Genomic DNA, 17,432 nt, shown 5'->3' with positions numbered 1-17,432 from the left:
AAAATATAGGATAAAATAAATACATTAATACAACCTGCTGTAGGGACGGCCCATGGAAAAATATATGATAAAATAAATACATTAATAAAATGTGGTATAGGAACCTATGAAGCTACTTTACAAGGGAACAAAAGCTCAAAAATAGCTCACATGTCATCCAATTTGTTCCAAACTGTTTGTGTCTCCATGGTTGGCTTGAGAACGAATATTGGCAAACAGAGATCTTGGGTTAAATAAAATGCAAAGACAATTTTTCATGAAAGAATTCAGACAACTTTACACTAGTTCACCCATCATAGTTATTGGACAAGGACTTTCTGCTATTAAGATCCTAAAGTTTACTAACTACATGTGCTACGGTTATCGGAAGTCGAAGTGCATTCTTTAAAGTAACTTGCTTAATATCCGTTCAAAGGGTTTGTGGGCTGGAGCTTTGAAGGCAAAAGTGAGATGCTAGTTTAAATGATTTAGGAAAGGTGGTAAAACCTGAAGAAATTCCGCAAAATGTCTCATAGCATCAAGATTTTGTAATGAAAAGGGAAAAGTAAACTTATGCCTTAAATGACTTTGTAAGCGTGATCGACACAAGTCTATTGCAATGATCCACTACCGTACTATGCAGTCTCAACTGAACTAGTTAGATGGCAGATGTCTCTTTCCGACATCCTGTAACAAAATATCGTCCATTTGCTCCTATGTTGTTTTCAAGTAGAAACATCCTCCTTGATGAATGATGATAAATTTTTCCCATTAACATAATTAAATGTGTGATGGTCAACCACTCAGGAACCAAGCTCAAGTTGAACAATAGTGTGGAGTGATAAATGTTTTCTTCTTTCTTTCACAGGTCTTTGTTCAATGGAACAGACCATGTATATATCTGAGCCATCTGAACGAGATCAGAAAACAAAGCTGGTTCAGCCAAGACAGTTTCTTCAGTAGGGTTGGAGGGAAGCTGGATAAAGAAGCATTGTCAAAGCCAATAGGTCTCGCCTATGCAAGACCCATTGGTTTTGCCAATGTGCTATAGCCATGTTGTACACCAGCGTGGCTGCTGTTCAGAATAGTGGCGTAGATGATAGAGGCTGAGAAGTGTTGTGGAGTAAAGTGTTGCAGAATGGAGTAGAATTATGTAGAGTGGAGTGGCGTAGAGTGGAGTGGAGGGTTGTGGAGTGGTATCGCGTGGGGCTTCATGGAGAGACGTAGAGTGGAGTGTCGTGCAGCAGACCTGAGTGTCACTCAAAAGAGTAGGGTGTTGTGTAGTGGAGCGTTGTAAAGTGGAGTGTTGCATAATGGTGTGTAGTGTTTTGGAGTAGAGTTTTGTAGAGCGTTATAGAGTAGAGTGGATCGGAGTAAGGTGGAGTAGAGTTGAGAAGAGCGTCATAGAATGGAGTAGAGTATCGTAGAGAGGATTATTGTAGTCTGAACAGGCATAGAGTGGAGGGGCGTAGGGTGTCGTAGGGTAGACTGGCATAGAGTGGAGTAAAGTGTCGTGGGGTGGCACAGAGTGTAGAGGAGTGGTATGGAGTGTTGTAGAGTAGCATGTCGTAGAGTGGAGAATTGTAGACTGGAGAATCGTAGATCGTCATGGAGTGGAGTGGAAGAGAGTGGGGTAGAGTGGTGTATAGTAGAGTAGAGTGGAGAATAGGAGAGTAAAGAAGAGAGTGGAGTGGAGTAGAGTGTCATAGAGTAAAGTAGAGTGGTGTTGAGTAGAGTAAGGTAGAGTGGAGTAGGAGAGGGTGGGTGGAGTAGAGTGTCATAGAGTGGAATGTTGTAGAGTGGAGGGTCATAGTGAAGGAAATGACCCCATTAGGGCCACCCAGGTCACTTGCAACCACCTCTCACCCCAGATGTATGATAGTCCAACGCGATCATTTTGATCACGGTACTTTACATCGCGGATTTTACATCGCAAGTCGTTTCAATGACTTGCGTTGGAGGGCGCGGATTGAGGATTATTATAATTTTCTATTCCAACTCCAGCCCACGTAACAGTAGGGAAGGTGTTGGAATATAAAATTACAATATTCCTTAACCAACAGCGGCATCCAGCGCAAGTCGTAGTTACGACTTGCGTTGTAATGGCAGCGTGGTAAAGGTTGTGCGGTGTAAACACCGCGTTGTAAACAACGTTTACCCTCACCCCTCCATACAAATGAAGAGTCAGTCAGACAGTAGAGAACACAAACCAAGTATTTTTTATTCAGGTACAATCGAGGGGAGTCCAGTATGACCAGCCTCCTAGGATTGCTCCAGAGGTACTGACTTCAGCTAACATTGAGATACATTATGTATGTTTCTGAACCAAGAATGTCCCACCCCTAATGGAAATCTACTAGCAGGTGCTGCTAAAACAAAGAAGTATAGTAAGACGAGTATTGACTCTGAGACCGGGCACACATTAGCTTATTGCCAAAGTCGTTCTGTTTGTGGCTATCGCTAGGCTAATGGGAGAAAGCCTCTATCAATGGGAAAGGAATGCGCTAATAAGAACAGTGTATTCATTAGCAGAGCAAGGCCTAACCTTGGAGAAATTAACATTTCCACAGCCTGCTTCTTGAGTCAGGGAATACGTAGCTGACGACATGATTCAAAATGGCCTCTCAACATAAAATAGTGCCGCAAATGCAAACTTCACATAAAAACAAAAGACAAGCAGGGTGGCAAAACATTTTCATTTCATCAATAGTGTTGTAACGTAGTGTGAAGTACAAAGTCATACATTGGAGTGGAGTAGAGTGTTTTAGAATGGAGTATCATTGAGTGGAGTGTCATGGAGTGCGTAGAGTGGAGTTTCATAGAGTGTAGTGTAGTAGACTGGAGTGGCATAGAGTGGAGTGGCATAATGTGGAGTAAAGTGTTGTAGAGTGGAGTAAAGTATTGTAGAGTGGAGTAGAGTGTCATGGAGTGTTGTAGAGTGGAGTGGTGTAGAGTGACGTAGAGTGTCATATAGCGTCATAGAGTAGAATGCTGTAGTGTGAAGTGTCGTAAAGTGAAGGGTCATAGAGTGGAGTGGCAGATAGTGGGGTAGATGGGAGAAGAGTAGAGCGGCATAGAGTTAAGTGGAGTAAAGTGTTGGACAGTGAAGTGGCATAGATTGTCAGGGAGTAGAGTGTTGTACAGTGGAGTGGCATAGAGTGGAGTAGTTTGTGGTGGAGTAGGTTAGAGTGGAGAGGTGTAGAGTGAGGTGGCATAGCATAGAATGGTGTAAAGTGTTGTATAGTGGCATAGAGTGTTACAGCGTGGAGTAGAGCTGCATAGAGTTGATGAGCATACAGTGGAGTAAAGTATCTTGAAGTAAAGTGTAGTGGCATAGCACAGAGTGGAATAAGGTGTCGGAGAGTGGAGAGATATAGTGTGGCATGGTGGAGTAGAGTGTCTTATAGTGCAGTGGTGTAGAGTGGCGTGAAGTGGAGTAGAGTGGAGAAGATGGGAGTGGCGTAGTGCAGAGTGGAGTAAAGTGCCATAGATTGGAGTGGCACAGCGTAGAATGCCGTAGAGTGTAGTAAAATAGTGTGATGTGTAGTAGAGTGGAGCAGCAGAGTGAAAGAAAGTGTTGTGAATGGCACAGAGTGTCAAAGAGTTGATAGGGTGTTGAAGAGTGGAGTGTCATAGAGAGGCCTAGAGTGAAGTGGCGTAGAGTGTTGTAGTGTGCCATAGAGAAGAGTGGCATAGAGTAGAGTGGTGTGAAGTGGCACAGAATAACATGGAGTAGAGTTTCTTAGAGTGGATTGGCGTATAGTGGAGTAAGGTGGATAGTGGATTACAGTATTTTGGAGTGGAGTGACATAGAGTGGAGGGGTGTAGAGAGACGTGTCGTAAAGTGGTGTAGGATAGAGTGGAGTAAAGCGTTGTAGAGTAGCATGGAGTGAAGTGGAGTAGAGTGGAGCAGAGTGAGGTGAAGTGGAATTGAGTGGAGCAGATAAGTGTAGCGTAGTATAGATTGGGGTAAAATGTCAGAGTGAAATGGAGAGCATGGAGTGTCGTAGAGTGGAGTAAAGTAGTGTTGCGTGTAGTAGTGTGGAGTGGCATAGAGTATCGTAAAGTAGCACAGACTGTCGTAGGGTGAAGTGTCAGAGTGGCAAAGAGTGGCATAGAGTGGAGTGGCGTGCAGTGTCATAGAGTGGAGTCAAGTATTTCTGCTAATACTGAACCCCATTGCATCCTTTGGGGTAAGTGCACCCTTCACTGCAGGCAAAGGCGCTGGTTCCAGAGGAACCATATACCAATGGAAGCACGGAACCGTATACCATTGGAAGCACATAGAGTGCAGGCCTATACTGAATGGCTGTTGTTCAAACAATACATTAAGGGCCAGATGTAGGAAGCGTAATTCCGGTCGGTAACGGCCGAAATTACCGAATTTCGGCCGTTACCGACCGGAATTAGGCTTTTCATATGTAGGTGGCTTCATTTCAGATTCGGTAATTTACTGAATCGGTATTTAAGAATTCGGTAAATTACCGATTCTTAAAAATACCGAATATGTAAATTACCGAATCTGATATGTAGGGAGCACTCAAATGAGTGCTTTTCCCATTTTAGGATTCGTTATTTACCACCAACTAGAAGTTGGTGGTAAATAATGAAAACCTTAGAAAAGGCATTTTTTTTTGCTTTTCCAACAGTGCCATGTTGCAGACATACATGCCCTTAGGGCATCTATGTCTGCAACATGTGCACCCATACACATTTGAGGGGTGCAACAGGGTGTCAAAGTGACACCCTGCCACCCTTCAATGTTTCCCCCATTATTTATCGATTCGGTAATTGACGTTCATTCCTATGGGCCACCAGGCCCATAGGAATGAATGGCAATTACCGAATCGGTAAATACCGATTCGATAATTACCGAAACTTACCGATTCGGTAATTATTTAAGAAAAATTACCTACATCCCATTTGCTTGTTCTTAAATACCGAATCGGTATGATTCGGTATTTAAGAATCGGTAATCTGGGATTACCTACATCGGGCCCTTAGTCACCATGGAACCCATAAGGAAAGGAGAAACATGAAAGGAACAATAAACATCACCCCCTTTGAAACTTCAGTAAACAGCCCCACATGGGGGCAAAAACAACAAACAGGCCAATTGAACTGCGGAGAACAACTCCCTGGCTGTGACTGCCCCACCCTACCGCTCAAACAGCGAGTAGCACAGCACAAGCCTGAAATGTATGTCGCTCAGCCCTCCTCACACAAGATATTGTATCTTACCCTAACCCATGTTGTGTGCCAGCATGTCTATGCCGGTCAGTCTTCTACATAGGGCCCAAGTCAGAACCCCTCATCAATGTCCCTGCTGTTCAGAAGAAACTGTCTAGTACACGCATTCGTCCCACCAGTCGTGATGGCAACAATCATCCTGTTGCGTAATGATGTCAGTAAGATATGTTGGCCACTATTTCAAGGTTCTGCGTCACAGACAGGGTAAGTGCCGGGCCCGGAACTCAGAGCGTCATCAGGAGGTGGTCTGCCTCCATCCAAGTCACCCAATGCCTCTCTCAATTTCCCATCAGTTTGTACTACAATTCGAACAGAGCTCCTCTAGCTGTATCATACACTGAGGGACCCTGCCCGCCCCCAACAGCGCATTGGATTTATGTGGCGAGGCAGACCCCTGTCTCTGCTGCTTGCTCCTACTACTGTTTTCAGCATTTACCAAGCAGTCTCCGGCATGGTTGAAAACCTGTGCCTTCCCCTCTTGCTGAATTTGGAGTATGGCCAGAAATATAGCCTATATTGAAAATTCAAGACTCTCTGCTTTCTTTTTATGACTAAGTGTTCCGTTTATCTTGCACTGACGTGTAGTCAGGGAAGTGGTCGAAGAGGGCGGGATCTTAGGGGCACGACGTGCCCATACTTTTTTACATTTATGAAAAACAGTTCCCCTACTTCATGTGAAAAGACAACTGAAGTGTACGGCAGGGAGTCTCTCCTGTGCTGTGAAAGGGAGGGAGGGGCAGAGAGACAAACAACCCTTCTTGCCCAGGGTGCCTGCTTCCAGTAAAGAAATGTAAATGTAAATGTGTTTAACTGGTCAATCTGCAAATGTAAAAGGTGCTTGGGAAGCCAGCATTGGCTTTAATTGATAGAATCAGTTGAAGCTTCCTGATAACACAGAATTATTCTAGTATGCGTGTCGTCGGTTTACAACGGTCTCCTTCTCGAGTTTTAGAACTTTGCAAATCGGAGTGTGTACTCTTCACGTTGTAAATAGATTCACTGTGTTCGGCATCACTACCGTGTGGTGAGCACCACACTTGGAACGCTACGTTAACCACAGTGGCCCCCGAGGAAGGGACCGATTGTCCCAAAATGCATCCGGCCAACAACAATCAACTGTTGTTAACTATGTGTCTTTGCTAACATGTTCAATAATATGTGATGCTTTGTTTATTTATTAAGTAACATATGCACAAAAAAATAGTCATGATTTAATGACTTAAATGTACATTATATATAACGATACAAGACTCGATAGAATGATTAATGAAGAATGAATAATAACTTCTTCAATCAATGAAAGATCATCTGCAGTTGTGTTTATTTAGGAATAGAAGTTGACTCATTGTGAACCAAAACGAACAGAAATTAGTTTAATTAAGAGAATACATGCTGTGCTCTCAGTTAGGTCCGGACAATGTCTGTCTTGTACCCATTTAATTTAATTAGGATTATAAATATTACCATTTCCAACTTTGAATTCTTGTTACAGTAGATTGTGTAAAGTCTGTGGTGGGCCCTAGGCCCTCATGCTGGCAAGCAGACACAGGACACACCGGAGGTATGGTGCAACTGGCCCAGAGCACGTGGGCTCGGCCTCTTTTATTAATGCTGTGTCACCTGACCAGTGACATCAGTGGTGGGTGGGTGTTCAGTGTAGTTACAGGCTCAGCACTAGAATGCTGACTTATGCTGGGCATTACATCCCTCCCCAAATTGGTTAAAAAATTAAACCAAACAGAAAAAAAGTCCAAAAACCTGTGGGGGAAAGAAAACATAGAAATGTATCATTGGACTTTCGCTTTCAAAACAAGTCTCTTTGGCTGCTTGCAAGCCGCAGGCAGTATAGTTCTTGCATTTAGGACTAACAGTTCTCGGTGGCACGGTTCGCAGTTGTTCGGCGGGTTCATTCTTTGTTTGTGCTGTCTGTCCGCTGTTCTCAGCCCTGCCTTTGCTTCGCTCCGTTGGTGATGAGAGATAAATAGATGATTGTTGAATCAAAGGAGAGAGTGAGGACTAGGTAAGCTAGTCCGAATCCCTGCTATTATATGTCAAAAATCAAAACAGGACTAGCTAAGTTACAGAAGAAAGGGACTCAATGGAGTACGTGTGTCGGCAAACCAGTAGGTTTTTTCAAAAAGCCCTCACCCACCAACCTAGTTGGTGGCATGCTTCATCATCGGGCCCACCACAGTGACACCTAATGTGTCCCGGGTGTGCTTCAACGCCAGATTACTGCGGAGCTGGTATACTTGCTGAGTGTGCAGTGTAGTGAGTGTGAAGGTGAAAATTAAAAAACCATACAGAAGGTCCCAGTACCCGAGGGTAAAACAATATTTTAATTTACTGGGCCCCTGTTGGTATATTAAAAGGCAGACGGACGTGTTGGAGTATGGATTATGACCTCCAGCGTCCTGTGTGGTCTACATGTTTCAGCCTGGCCTTTTTAATTTGAAACAGGCTTTCCTCAGGACCAAGTGAGTATGTGTAAAGTGTAAATTAAATAAACTAAATTATAGTGATTGTGTTATTTTTTCACTATGTGTAGCACTCCCTAAGGTGCTGTATGGGTGAGAGGGGGATTCCCTCTCGCTTTGCTACATATAACATAAAGGGGACACAGACAGACGTACAGAGTAGAGTCACATTAGCATGATTTTGCAAGTTAGCCGCCATTCAGCCGTCTTATAAGGTGAGTGAACGAACTATGTTTGGCTAAAGTGTGGTCATGTCAGTGACAGGACCTGTGTGGTTTTTTATCTAGAAGCCGGTTGTAGTGGTGGGCTAGAAAAGCGAATTTTTTCAATGTGAGGTTCAGGTAAGTAAAAGAACATTATCCTCACACAGTCTTTTTTCTGTACAAAGCCTCCTTGGGTCACCTGGCAGAGAAAAAGACCCTGAAAGAAGGTTGTAACAGTTTTGAAATTTATCCGACCTGTAGGGAAAGAGACCTCAACACCTTACCCCAGTAGTTGCTGTAGTGCGCAGTCCATTTACTCACGAAATTGCCGGTCTGGTTCCTCCTTGGACCTGTCGTCCTTCTGCGGTGCCCGAATGTGAAAGGAGGGCCTTGCCGGTCGTGTTTATATAGCCTCGTTTATCATTTTCATCTGTGTAAGTGTAGAAATAAAGGGAGGGGTGCAGTTGCGCAAAACGCCATGTCATTGCCGCCGGGCGCACGCGTAATGGTGTAGTGGCACTCGCCGGGCGCATGCGCATTAGTTTGGTGATTCTCGCGCATGCGCGAAGTAGTTCTGAAGGCGCACGTCGGTCTGCTCATGCGCGGGGTGTGGATAGAGGTTGCGATTGAAAAGACACCTCATTCGAATAGCGCGTCTTTGCTGCGCGTGTTATAGGGGCATATATGAATGTGAGGCCCAGTTATAAAATAAGAAATGGGGGACATTCCCACTAAGGGGGTTGATAAAAACTTAATTGCAATAGTTGCACATTAATATGTACAGAGATGCAAAGTATGAACTGGGTGAGAGAGAAGGAAAGGAACATATTGTTTAGGATAATTCTCAGTTCAATTTGATAGTGAATTCCATGGTATGGAATCATTCAGGCCTCCAATATGTGTGGACAATCTGTATATCCAGCGTTGTTCCTTTTGGAGGAGGTGCCTGTCATTATTTTCTGTTGTGTCAAATTGTTCTATGACAGTTACCTTCCGGGTATGGGGCTTACCAAAGCTTACAGGACACCAACCGTGCAACAACTGCAGCGTATGCCATCTAACATCTCCATCCAAAACCCTGGACCTGGAACCAGGTAAAACATGGACACAACGTCAGTTTACCAATTGCAACTCTTCCAACCTGGTTTACCTAATAACTTGCAGATGTGGACTGCGATACGTCGGGATGACTACCCGGAAGGTAAAAACCAGAATGACAGAACACAGGAGCACCATCCGATGAGGCAAAAACATAAGTAAATTAACAGACCATTTTTTGTCTCATAACCATACTCCCAATGATTTTACTTGGACTGTCATAGAACAATTTGACACAACAGAAAATAATGACAGGCACCTCCTCCAAAAGGAACAACGCTGGATATACAGATTGTCCACACATATTGGAGGCCTGAATGATTCCATACCATGGAATTCACTAACAAATTGAACTGAGATTTATCCTAAACAATATGTTCCTTTCCTTCTCTCTCACCCAGTTCATACTTTGCATCTCTGTACATATTAGTGTGCAACTATTGCAATTAAGTTTTTATCAACCCCCTTAGTGGGAATGTCCCCCATTTCTTATTTTATAACTGGGCCTCACATTCATATATGCCCCTATAACACGCGCAGCAAAGACGCGCTATTCGAATGAGGTGTCTTTTCAATCGCAACCTCTATCCACACCCCGCGCATGAGCAGACCGACGTGCGCCTTCAGAACTACTTCGCGCATGCGCGAGAATCACCAAACTAATGCGCATGCGCCCGGCGAGTGCCACTACACCATTACGCGTGCGCCCGGCGGCAATGACATGGCGTTTTGCGCAACTGCGCCCCCCCCTTTATTTCTACACTTACACAGGTGAAAATGATAAACGAGGCTATATAAACACGACCGGCAAGGCCCTCCTTTCACATTCGGGCACCGCAGAAGGACGACAGGTCCAAGGAGGAACCAGACCGGCAATTTCGTGAGTAAATGGACTGCGCACTACAGCAACTACTGGGGTAAGGTGTTGAGGTCTCTTTCCCTACAGGTCGGATAAATTTCAAAACTGTTACAACCTTCTTTCAGGGTCTTTTTCTCTGCCAGGTGACCCAAGGAGGCTTTGTACAGAAAAAAGACTGTGTGAGGATAATGTTCTTTTACTTACCTGAACCTCACATTGAAAAAATTCGCTTTTCTAGCCCACCACTACAACCGGCTTCTAGATAAAAAACCACACAGGTCCTGTCACTGACATGACCACACTTTAGCCAAACATAGTTCGTTCACTCACCTTATAAGACGGCTGAATGGCGGCTAACTTGCAAAATCATGCTAATGTGACTCTACTCTGTACGTCTGTCTGTGTCCCCTTTATGTTATATGTAGCAAAGCGAGAGGGAATCCCCCTCTCACCCATACAGCACCTTAGGGAGTGCTACACATAGTGAAAAAATAACACAATCACTATAATTTAGTTTATTTAATTTACACTTTACACATACTCACTTGGTCCTGAGGAAAGCCTGTTTCAAATTAAAAAGGCCAGGCTGAAACATGTAGACCACACAGGACGCTGGAGGTCATAATCCATACTCCAACACGTCCGTCTGCCTTTTAATATACCAACAGGGGCCCAGTAAATTAAAATATTGTTTTACCCTCGGGTACTGGGACCTTCTGTATGGTTTTTTAATTTTCACCTTCACACTCACTACACTGCACACTCAGCAAGTATACCAGCTCCGCAGTAATCTGGCGTTGAAGCACACCCGGGACACATTAGGTGTCACTGTGGTGGGCCCGATGATGAAGCATGCCACCAACTAGGTTGGTGGGTGAGGGCTTTTTGAAAAAACCTACTGGTTTGCCGACACACGTACTCCATTGAGTCCCTTTCTTCTGTAACTTAGCTAGTCCTGTTTTGATTTTTGACAGATAAATAGATGACACAGGTGTCAACAGTCTTCTGGTTTTGTTCTCTCTTCTGGCATTGTGATGTTTTCCGGGCAGGCTTTAGTGTTGACTCTTGGCAGGTGAATAGAGTAGGTGCACACATCCTCTCACTAGGATGCCCCTCTCGCCGGTATTCCTCTCTCACCAGATGTCCGGGAGGACCTCTTTGCCAGGCTTCCACTGGACTGGTGTTTTCGGTCGTGTTGCTCCACCATAGCCTTCGGGCCGTGAGCAGGGCGCTCCACGAGCCTCACCGTTGTGTCCTAGTTCCACCTGAAGGTTGAGTTGTCGACTCTCTTCATTGCTCGCGAGGCTTTCATCCCCTTGGGTCCTGCAGACGCACTTCTGTAGACCTGTCTCCCGTGCGGGACTTGCTGCCACCAGAGTCCCTTGAGGCCTCTGATTCTGGGTTGCCACGAGCTGGTGCGAGGTGGTCAGTTCCTCAGCTTCCGGAGTCCTGAGTAGTCTCGCCATCCAATCTTCCGCTCAACCCCAGAGGTAGATGTAGCCAACCGTCTAGCTTGCTCTCTTCTGCGATTGCCATGTGGATGGATGGCTCGTAGGTGGTTGTCTTTGGTCTGCGCTGCCGGTGCTCTTGCCAGGCTTGTCTTCCATTGCACTCAGGTGTTCCAGTGCCTGTCACCTTGCTTCATTCCGCAGGGGCGGCTTCTTCTTGCAGTGGCAGCGTGCCATTCCGACTTCTCCCTTCTTCTTTCTTCGGTGGTGGCGTGCCACTCCGATCTTTCTTCTATTCTCCTCTTCTCGCGACGTACCCTGGTCCCCTTTTCTTCATCTTCTCTGGCCAGGCTTCCCCATGCAGCGCGCGCACTCTGCACGTGTCATCCCGGTCTTGTCCTAGTCCTAGGACACTGTCTTCTTGTCACTCACTTCCCAGGGTTAGCGTCGCGACCTTTTCTACTGTTCCTTCTTCCTTTTCTTTATGGCGTCACGCCCTTCTTCTCCCTGTTCCTTCTTGCGACGTGATCTGGTCACTGTACTGCCTTGGTCTTCCCAGCCAGTCTTCTCCAGGTAGCGTGCACTCCACCTGTTTCTCTCTGGTCTGGGCATGGCTCTCAGACACTGGTCTTATCTTCTAGTGACTGAACCGGTTGTCGCCATCTTCTCAGTTGCTTCTTTTCTTTCCTTAGCGACCAGACTGGGTGGTTGGCTTTCACCTTCGGCATGAGTCGTCATGCTGTGCTATCTTCTTCGTGGTCGCTATTCACCGTTACGGTGTTTTGGCGTTGGCGCGTCGCTGTGTAGCGTCACTCTGGCGCTCCTGATTCCTGGCTCTCCTGGCACGTTCCGGCGCAGTGCTGCGCGGTCCTGTCGTGCGGGTGTGGAGTTCTTGCACGCCTGTCGCTTTCCTGCGCTGTCTCCTGGCGTCTTCCTTGCGCTTTCTGGAGAGTACCTGCGCTTCTGGCATCGCAGTGCTGACCTTCGTTCCTCGCTCTCTTCTCTGAGCACTTTGGCCACTCCTGGTGCTTTCTTGCGCTTGACCACTGTCGTCTTGCTGGAGGGCAATGAGTTGCAGTCTGCCCTTGGCTTTTAACCTTGCTTTTGCTGCACTCCCTTGCTGCTACAGTCTTGTGCTGCTGCGTGGCGTTGCTGTGCCAGTCCTATACTGCCTGTCCCCTTGACCATCCTTCAGGGTTGGCTTGTCGACAACACTGTTCCTTTCTTCTGTGCTTCTGGCACAGTCTCCTTTTGTCCTCAGGAGGTTGCGTATTGGCGTGGCGTCGCAATCTATGAGGGAGAATATTCTGCGCAGATCTTCCTCCCTGTAGCTGTGCTCACCGCAATGTCCCTGCGCTGTCGTATGCTTGTGTCACTCTCTCTTCTCTTGCGCAGCTCCTGGCCGTGTCGCACTCTAGATCCTCCTCTTGCTTCTTTAGTGCCTTGTGGCGTCGCTACGTCAGTTTTGTGTTGCTGCGTGGCTATGTGGGCGCTATGCCGTCTGTTTCCCCTTGTCACAATTGAGGTGCTGCCCTGATGTCCTTGTAAACTTTTCCCAGTCCTGCAGCTAAGTTCAATTATGGTGGCAGGTGCACTTTTCCCTTTTGGCCACTAGATGGCAGTGTAGTCTCCCAACTTGTCCCTGCTGGAGCCTGACTGAGCTTCGTGTTGCTGCTTGACGTTTCAGCCTCTCGGGCATCGTTGGGGGCAGAGGGGAAACAAAGAGACCGACCAGCCACTTATGGTGAGTGAAACCTGCTGGGGCCGGGTTGCGTTGCTGCCAGGCTTTCCTGCTCGTGGCTGGGGTCCGTGTGAGGCCTCCGTAGGTGGGCTCCTTTTCTTTGCTGAGCGTTTTGGTTACCTTTCCCCCTCCCTGCTCCTCGCAGTATGCCAAGTGTTCACGGGCTGCTGGGGAGAGGGTGCTCGCTCTGATCGGCCTCCTGTGCTCCTTACTTCGTGGGCAGTCAGTCTCATTCACTGAGGGGGCGGGGTGCCAACGCAGCTTTTCCGGTGCTCCTGTGGCTCTGTGCTTTTTTGTCCTCCCTGCCTGCGGCGGCTTCTCGCAGTTCTCACGCGGGCAGTGGAGTGTCGCTTGGGCAGATTTCAGTTATGCTGGGTGAGCTCCCGCTTTCTTTCAGGCAGTGCCCGGCAGCTTGCATCACGCTGCGGGCTCATTCCCCTCCAGGTCACTGGTGCCGCCGGGGGTCCCATAGCCCTGCGGGGCTTCCGTGCGCACTCTTCTTCACCCTTCCCCCCCCCGCGCGGCAGCCACACGATGCTCCCTCACTTTCAGCACTTGGCTGCGGCGGCCGGCATTATGGCAGTCCGGCCCCGCGTGCTGTCAATTCTGTAGGGCCTAGCGCTCTTTCCGGCGGGGCAAAGTTCTCTTCATAGCGGGTAGGCTCCGCTTTACTTTGTCAGGGCCCGGCAACTCTTTTCATACGCTCCCCGCCACAGCAGCTTCAGTCACACACTGCGCGGCGGGAGTAGGGGTCGCCGCAGGCAGGCCGCGGGTGGGCTCCGCGAGCCTTGCTTTTTTTTTCACAGGGCAGTTGCGGCCGACACCGCGTCGCTGTAGGCAGGCCGCGGGTGGGCTCCGCGAGCCTTGCTTGATTACTTGGGCATAACTGGCGCCGCTCTCACTTCAGGGGGTACAGTTAGTGTCTATAACTTATAGCGGGTGGGCTCCGCTTTTGGTGCTTTATAGTCCGGGGCTCACCTTCGGCCGACGGGCCTGTTCTTCCGCGGGTGGGCACCGCGATGGCTTCTCTGTCCTCTTAGGGCACCACCACGGCAGGGTGGGCCACGGCAGGCTGGAGAGGTGCGGGTGGGCTCCGGTCACCTCTTTCCTTTTCTCTAGGCCCAGGGATCGACACACGCCTCGTGGGCCTCTCGGCGGCCGGCTGCTTTCTCAGGGGGTGTGCCTTTGCAGCAGGCAGCTCTCTCTTCCCCTTTTCCTCGAACTTTTCCTTTTAGCTGTGGCACGCTGGGCACAGCTCCGCTCTCGTCGCAATTGTAAAGTCTGTGGTGGGCCCTAGGCCCTCATGCTGGCAAGCAGACACAGGACACACCGGAGGTATGGTGCAACTGGCCCAGAGCACGTGGGCTCGGCCTCTTTTATTAATGCTGTCTCACCTGACCAGTGACATCAGTGGTGGGTGGGTGTTCAGTGTAGTTACAGGCTCAGCACTAGAATGCTGACTTATGCTGGGCATTACACATTGCACATTCCCAGGTTATTGTCAGGGCCACAGGAATTGTCCAGTTTTATGGCTGTGATGTTTACCGCAATGTTATGGATTTGCAGCACCTGTTATACCATCTGTAATCTTACCGAGAATTTTCTCAGACAGGCCATATACACTCTTGGTTTACAGCCCTGATGAAGACCTATGGTGATTCTGTTTACTCACACTCATGCATAAGGGGTCAAATGTCGACGATGAGTTTACAAGCGTTCATTGCCCAAATAGAAAAAGCTGCATAAGAAATATAAATCACATGTCTATTTAGGGCTATTTGAAATATTAGGACGCTGTTACAAGTTTGTTTGGTGTTATTTATGTGAAACAATTTGTTACTTTTTTGTCCTAGTTGCACTATTGTGTCACAAATTTGTATTTTCACTGTTGTGTATTGTATAAAGAATATTTGTCCTGTCAGATATTATCATTGATATGTCTTTAATCACATACGATATATGAATTTTAATATATATTTTAATATATTGCACGCAAGTTTTTTCAATTTAATTTGAGTCTTTGTCATTTGTAGTTGGTCTTTACGTTTACGGTCAGTGTGTTGTGTATCATTAATTGATGAACCTACCTCTGATAAGAGTAAGTCTTTTATATTTTTTGGGAAGAAATATCCTTCTACATGGCAGAACCACTGTCTATTTATATCTGATATTCCCCAAGTTCTGCATGATACTGGGTCACCCTATTATTAATATGCATCTAGTGTATGGGTTTCACGACACTCTTCTGTTTCCGTACAATCCTTCATGTGCCTTTTCAAATTCCTTTGTTTTCGTTGATGAATAGTTTACATTTGTGCCTTCTTCTGCTGTTTTGATCATGCCCTGGAGACTGGTCCTCTCACATGGATCATTTCCTTATCGCCAATATAAGTTAGTTGTTGTGCACTACTTTTTCTTTTGCCTAGGTTTCTTTTGGATTTTTGAACACACTCAGCCAAGGGCTGTAAATCATATGCTTATCTTGTTTTACACTGTCTTTGGTTTCACAAGTGCTTTTTCAGCAGGAGGCTATGTTGTTTTTCATGATATAACAATTTTGGTATCATTAGCTCAAATGTCCAAACATTAAATAATAAACTTACTCAATAGAACTGTAGTTTAAGAAGACAGCCAACAGTAGGATCAACATATTTACTTTGTCCTTTTGACAGCACTATTATTTGGATACGATTGAAGAGGTAAACATGCTGTTATTACTCTGTTTTATGAAAATGGAAGCAGCTTTAAGTTGTGCGCTTTCATTTTTTGATGCTTTCTTTTAGGTTTCAATCGTTGGTGAAATAAAACCAATATCAAGGGATGCCTCCCCGTGCTCTCCAAATGCGGCATGTAATGTGAGGTTACCTAAAAATATATCCTACAAGTAGACAGTGTAACACCAACTCAGCGCCACCACTTCAGCACCAGTCAGTGTCACTCAGCACCACTTCAGCAGCAGCTCCTGAGCACCACCACAAAACCACCTCAGAATCACGGAGCCCCAGCGCACAACCTACCCACCACCTCTGCACCAGTACAGCACCACCTCTCTACCAGCTCAGCACTGCCTCAGCATCACCACCTCAGCACCAGCACAGCACCACAACAGCATCACTTCACCACCATCAGCGAAGCACCATGGTACCACCTCAGCACCATTGCAGCATCACCTCAGCACCCACCCAGCACCAACTCAGCATCATTCACCACCACCTGAGCAAAACCACAGCATGACATGAGCACCACCAACGCATCACTCAGCACCACCTGAGCAATACCTCTACACAAGCACACCACCACCTTAGCTCAGCATTAGCGCAGCATCTCCTGAGCACCATCACAGCATTACCTCAGCACCACCACAGCACTACCTCAGCATAGCACCATCTCAGCATTATCACAGCACCACCTCCTCAGAACCAGCACAGCACCACCTCAACATCAGCACAGCAGCATCTCAGAATCAGCACAGCACTATCTCAGCATCAGTGTACCACCACCAGCGTAGCCCCACCTCAGCACCAGCACAGCCCCACTTCAGCAGCAACTCAGCACCAATGCAGCAGCACTTCAGCAACAGCGCTGCACCACATCATCACAGCACCAACTCAGCACCACCTGAACACCAGCGCAGCACCACCACCTCAGCATAACTCAGCAGCACTACAGCATCACTCTGTGCCACCACAGAATCACTTGGCACCACCTCAACACCACCACTTCAGCACCAGCAAAGCACCACCTTCGCATCAATGCCCACCACCAGCACATCCCTACCTCAGCATTAAGGCAGCAACACTTCAGCAGCGACTCAGCACCACTTCAGCATTAGCACAGCACCACTTCAGCACCAGCGCAACATCACCTCAGCACCAGAGCAGCATCACTTCAGCACCAGCACAGCACCCCCTGAGCACCACCAACGCATCATTCGGCACCACTTCAGCATCATCCTGCACAAGCACACCACCAGCGCAGCACCATCTCAGCATCAGTGCAGTGCCACATAAGCATGAGCATAGCAGCACCTCAGCATCAGCACAGCACCCCCTCCTCATCACTGCTCCACCAGCCCAGCATCAGCGCAGCACCACCTCAAGACCGGCACAGCATCACCTTCGCATCAGAGCACCACCACCAGCACAGCGCAGCACCGCTTCTGCACAGCACCACCTCCTCATCACTGCACCTCCACCTCAGCACTACCTCAGCATCATCTCAGTAACAACACCAGCGCAACCCCACCTAAGCAGCAATTCAGCACCACCGCAGCATCCGCACAGCATCCTCTCAGCACAGCATCAACTCAGCATAACTCCGCACCACCTGAGCACCAGCTCAAGCACCACCTGACCACCAGTACAGCGCCACCACCTG

At 47.4% G+C, this 17,432-nt stretch overlaps 2 protein-coding genes across 9 annotated transcripts in view; one reads left to right on the top strand and one right to left on the bottom strand.

The window, feature by feature from the left end:
• AMHR2 (anti-Mullerian hormone receptor type 2) overlaps positions 1-17,432 on the bottom strand; it is a 1,194,741-nt gene that overhangs the window by 744,781 nt on the left and 432,528 nt on the right. The window lies entirely within an intron of this gene.
• LOC144829016 (uncharacterized) overlaps positions 10,827-17,432 on the top strand; it is a 313,846-nt gene continuing 307,240 nt past the window's right edge. For both annotated transcript variants that reach the window (XM_078687731.1, XM_078687721.1), the window contains exon 1: positions 10,827-13,058. In XM_078687731.1, the coding sequence (XP_078543857.1) occupies positions 13,056-13,058 (3 nt within the window). In that variant the 5' untranslated portion in view covers positions 10,827-13,055. The remainder of the gene's footprint in view (positions 13,059-17,432) is intronic.

Source organism: Lissotriton helveticus, chromosome 1_1, assembly GCF_964261635.1.
Source record: "Lissotriton helveticus chromosome 1_1, aLisHel1.1, whole genome shotgun sequence".
NCBI lineage: Eukaryota > Metazoa > Chordata > Amphibia > Caudata > Salamandridae > Lissotriton > Lissotriton helveticus.
The sequence above is the reverse complement of the archived record's forward strand: the minus strand, read 5'-3'. Positions and strand labels throughout refer to the sequence as shown.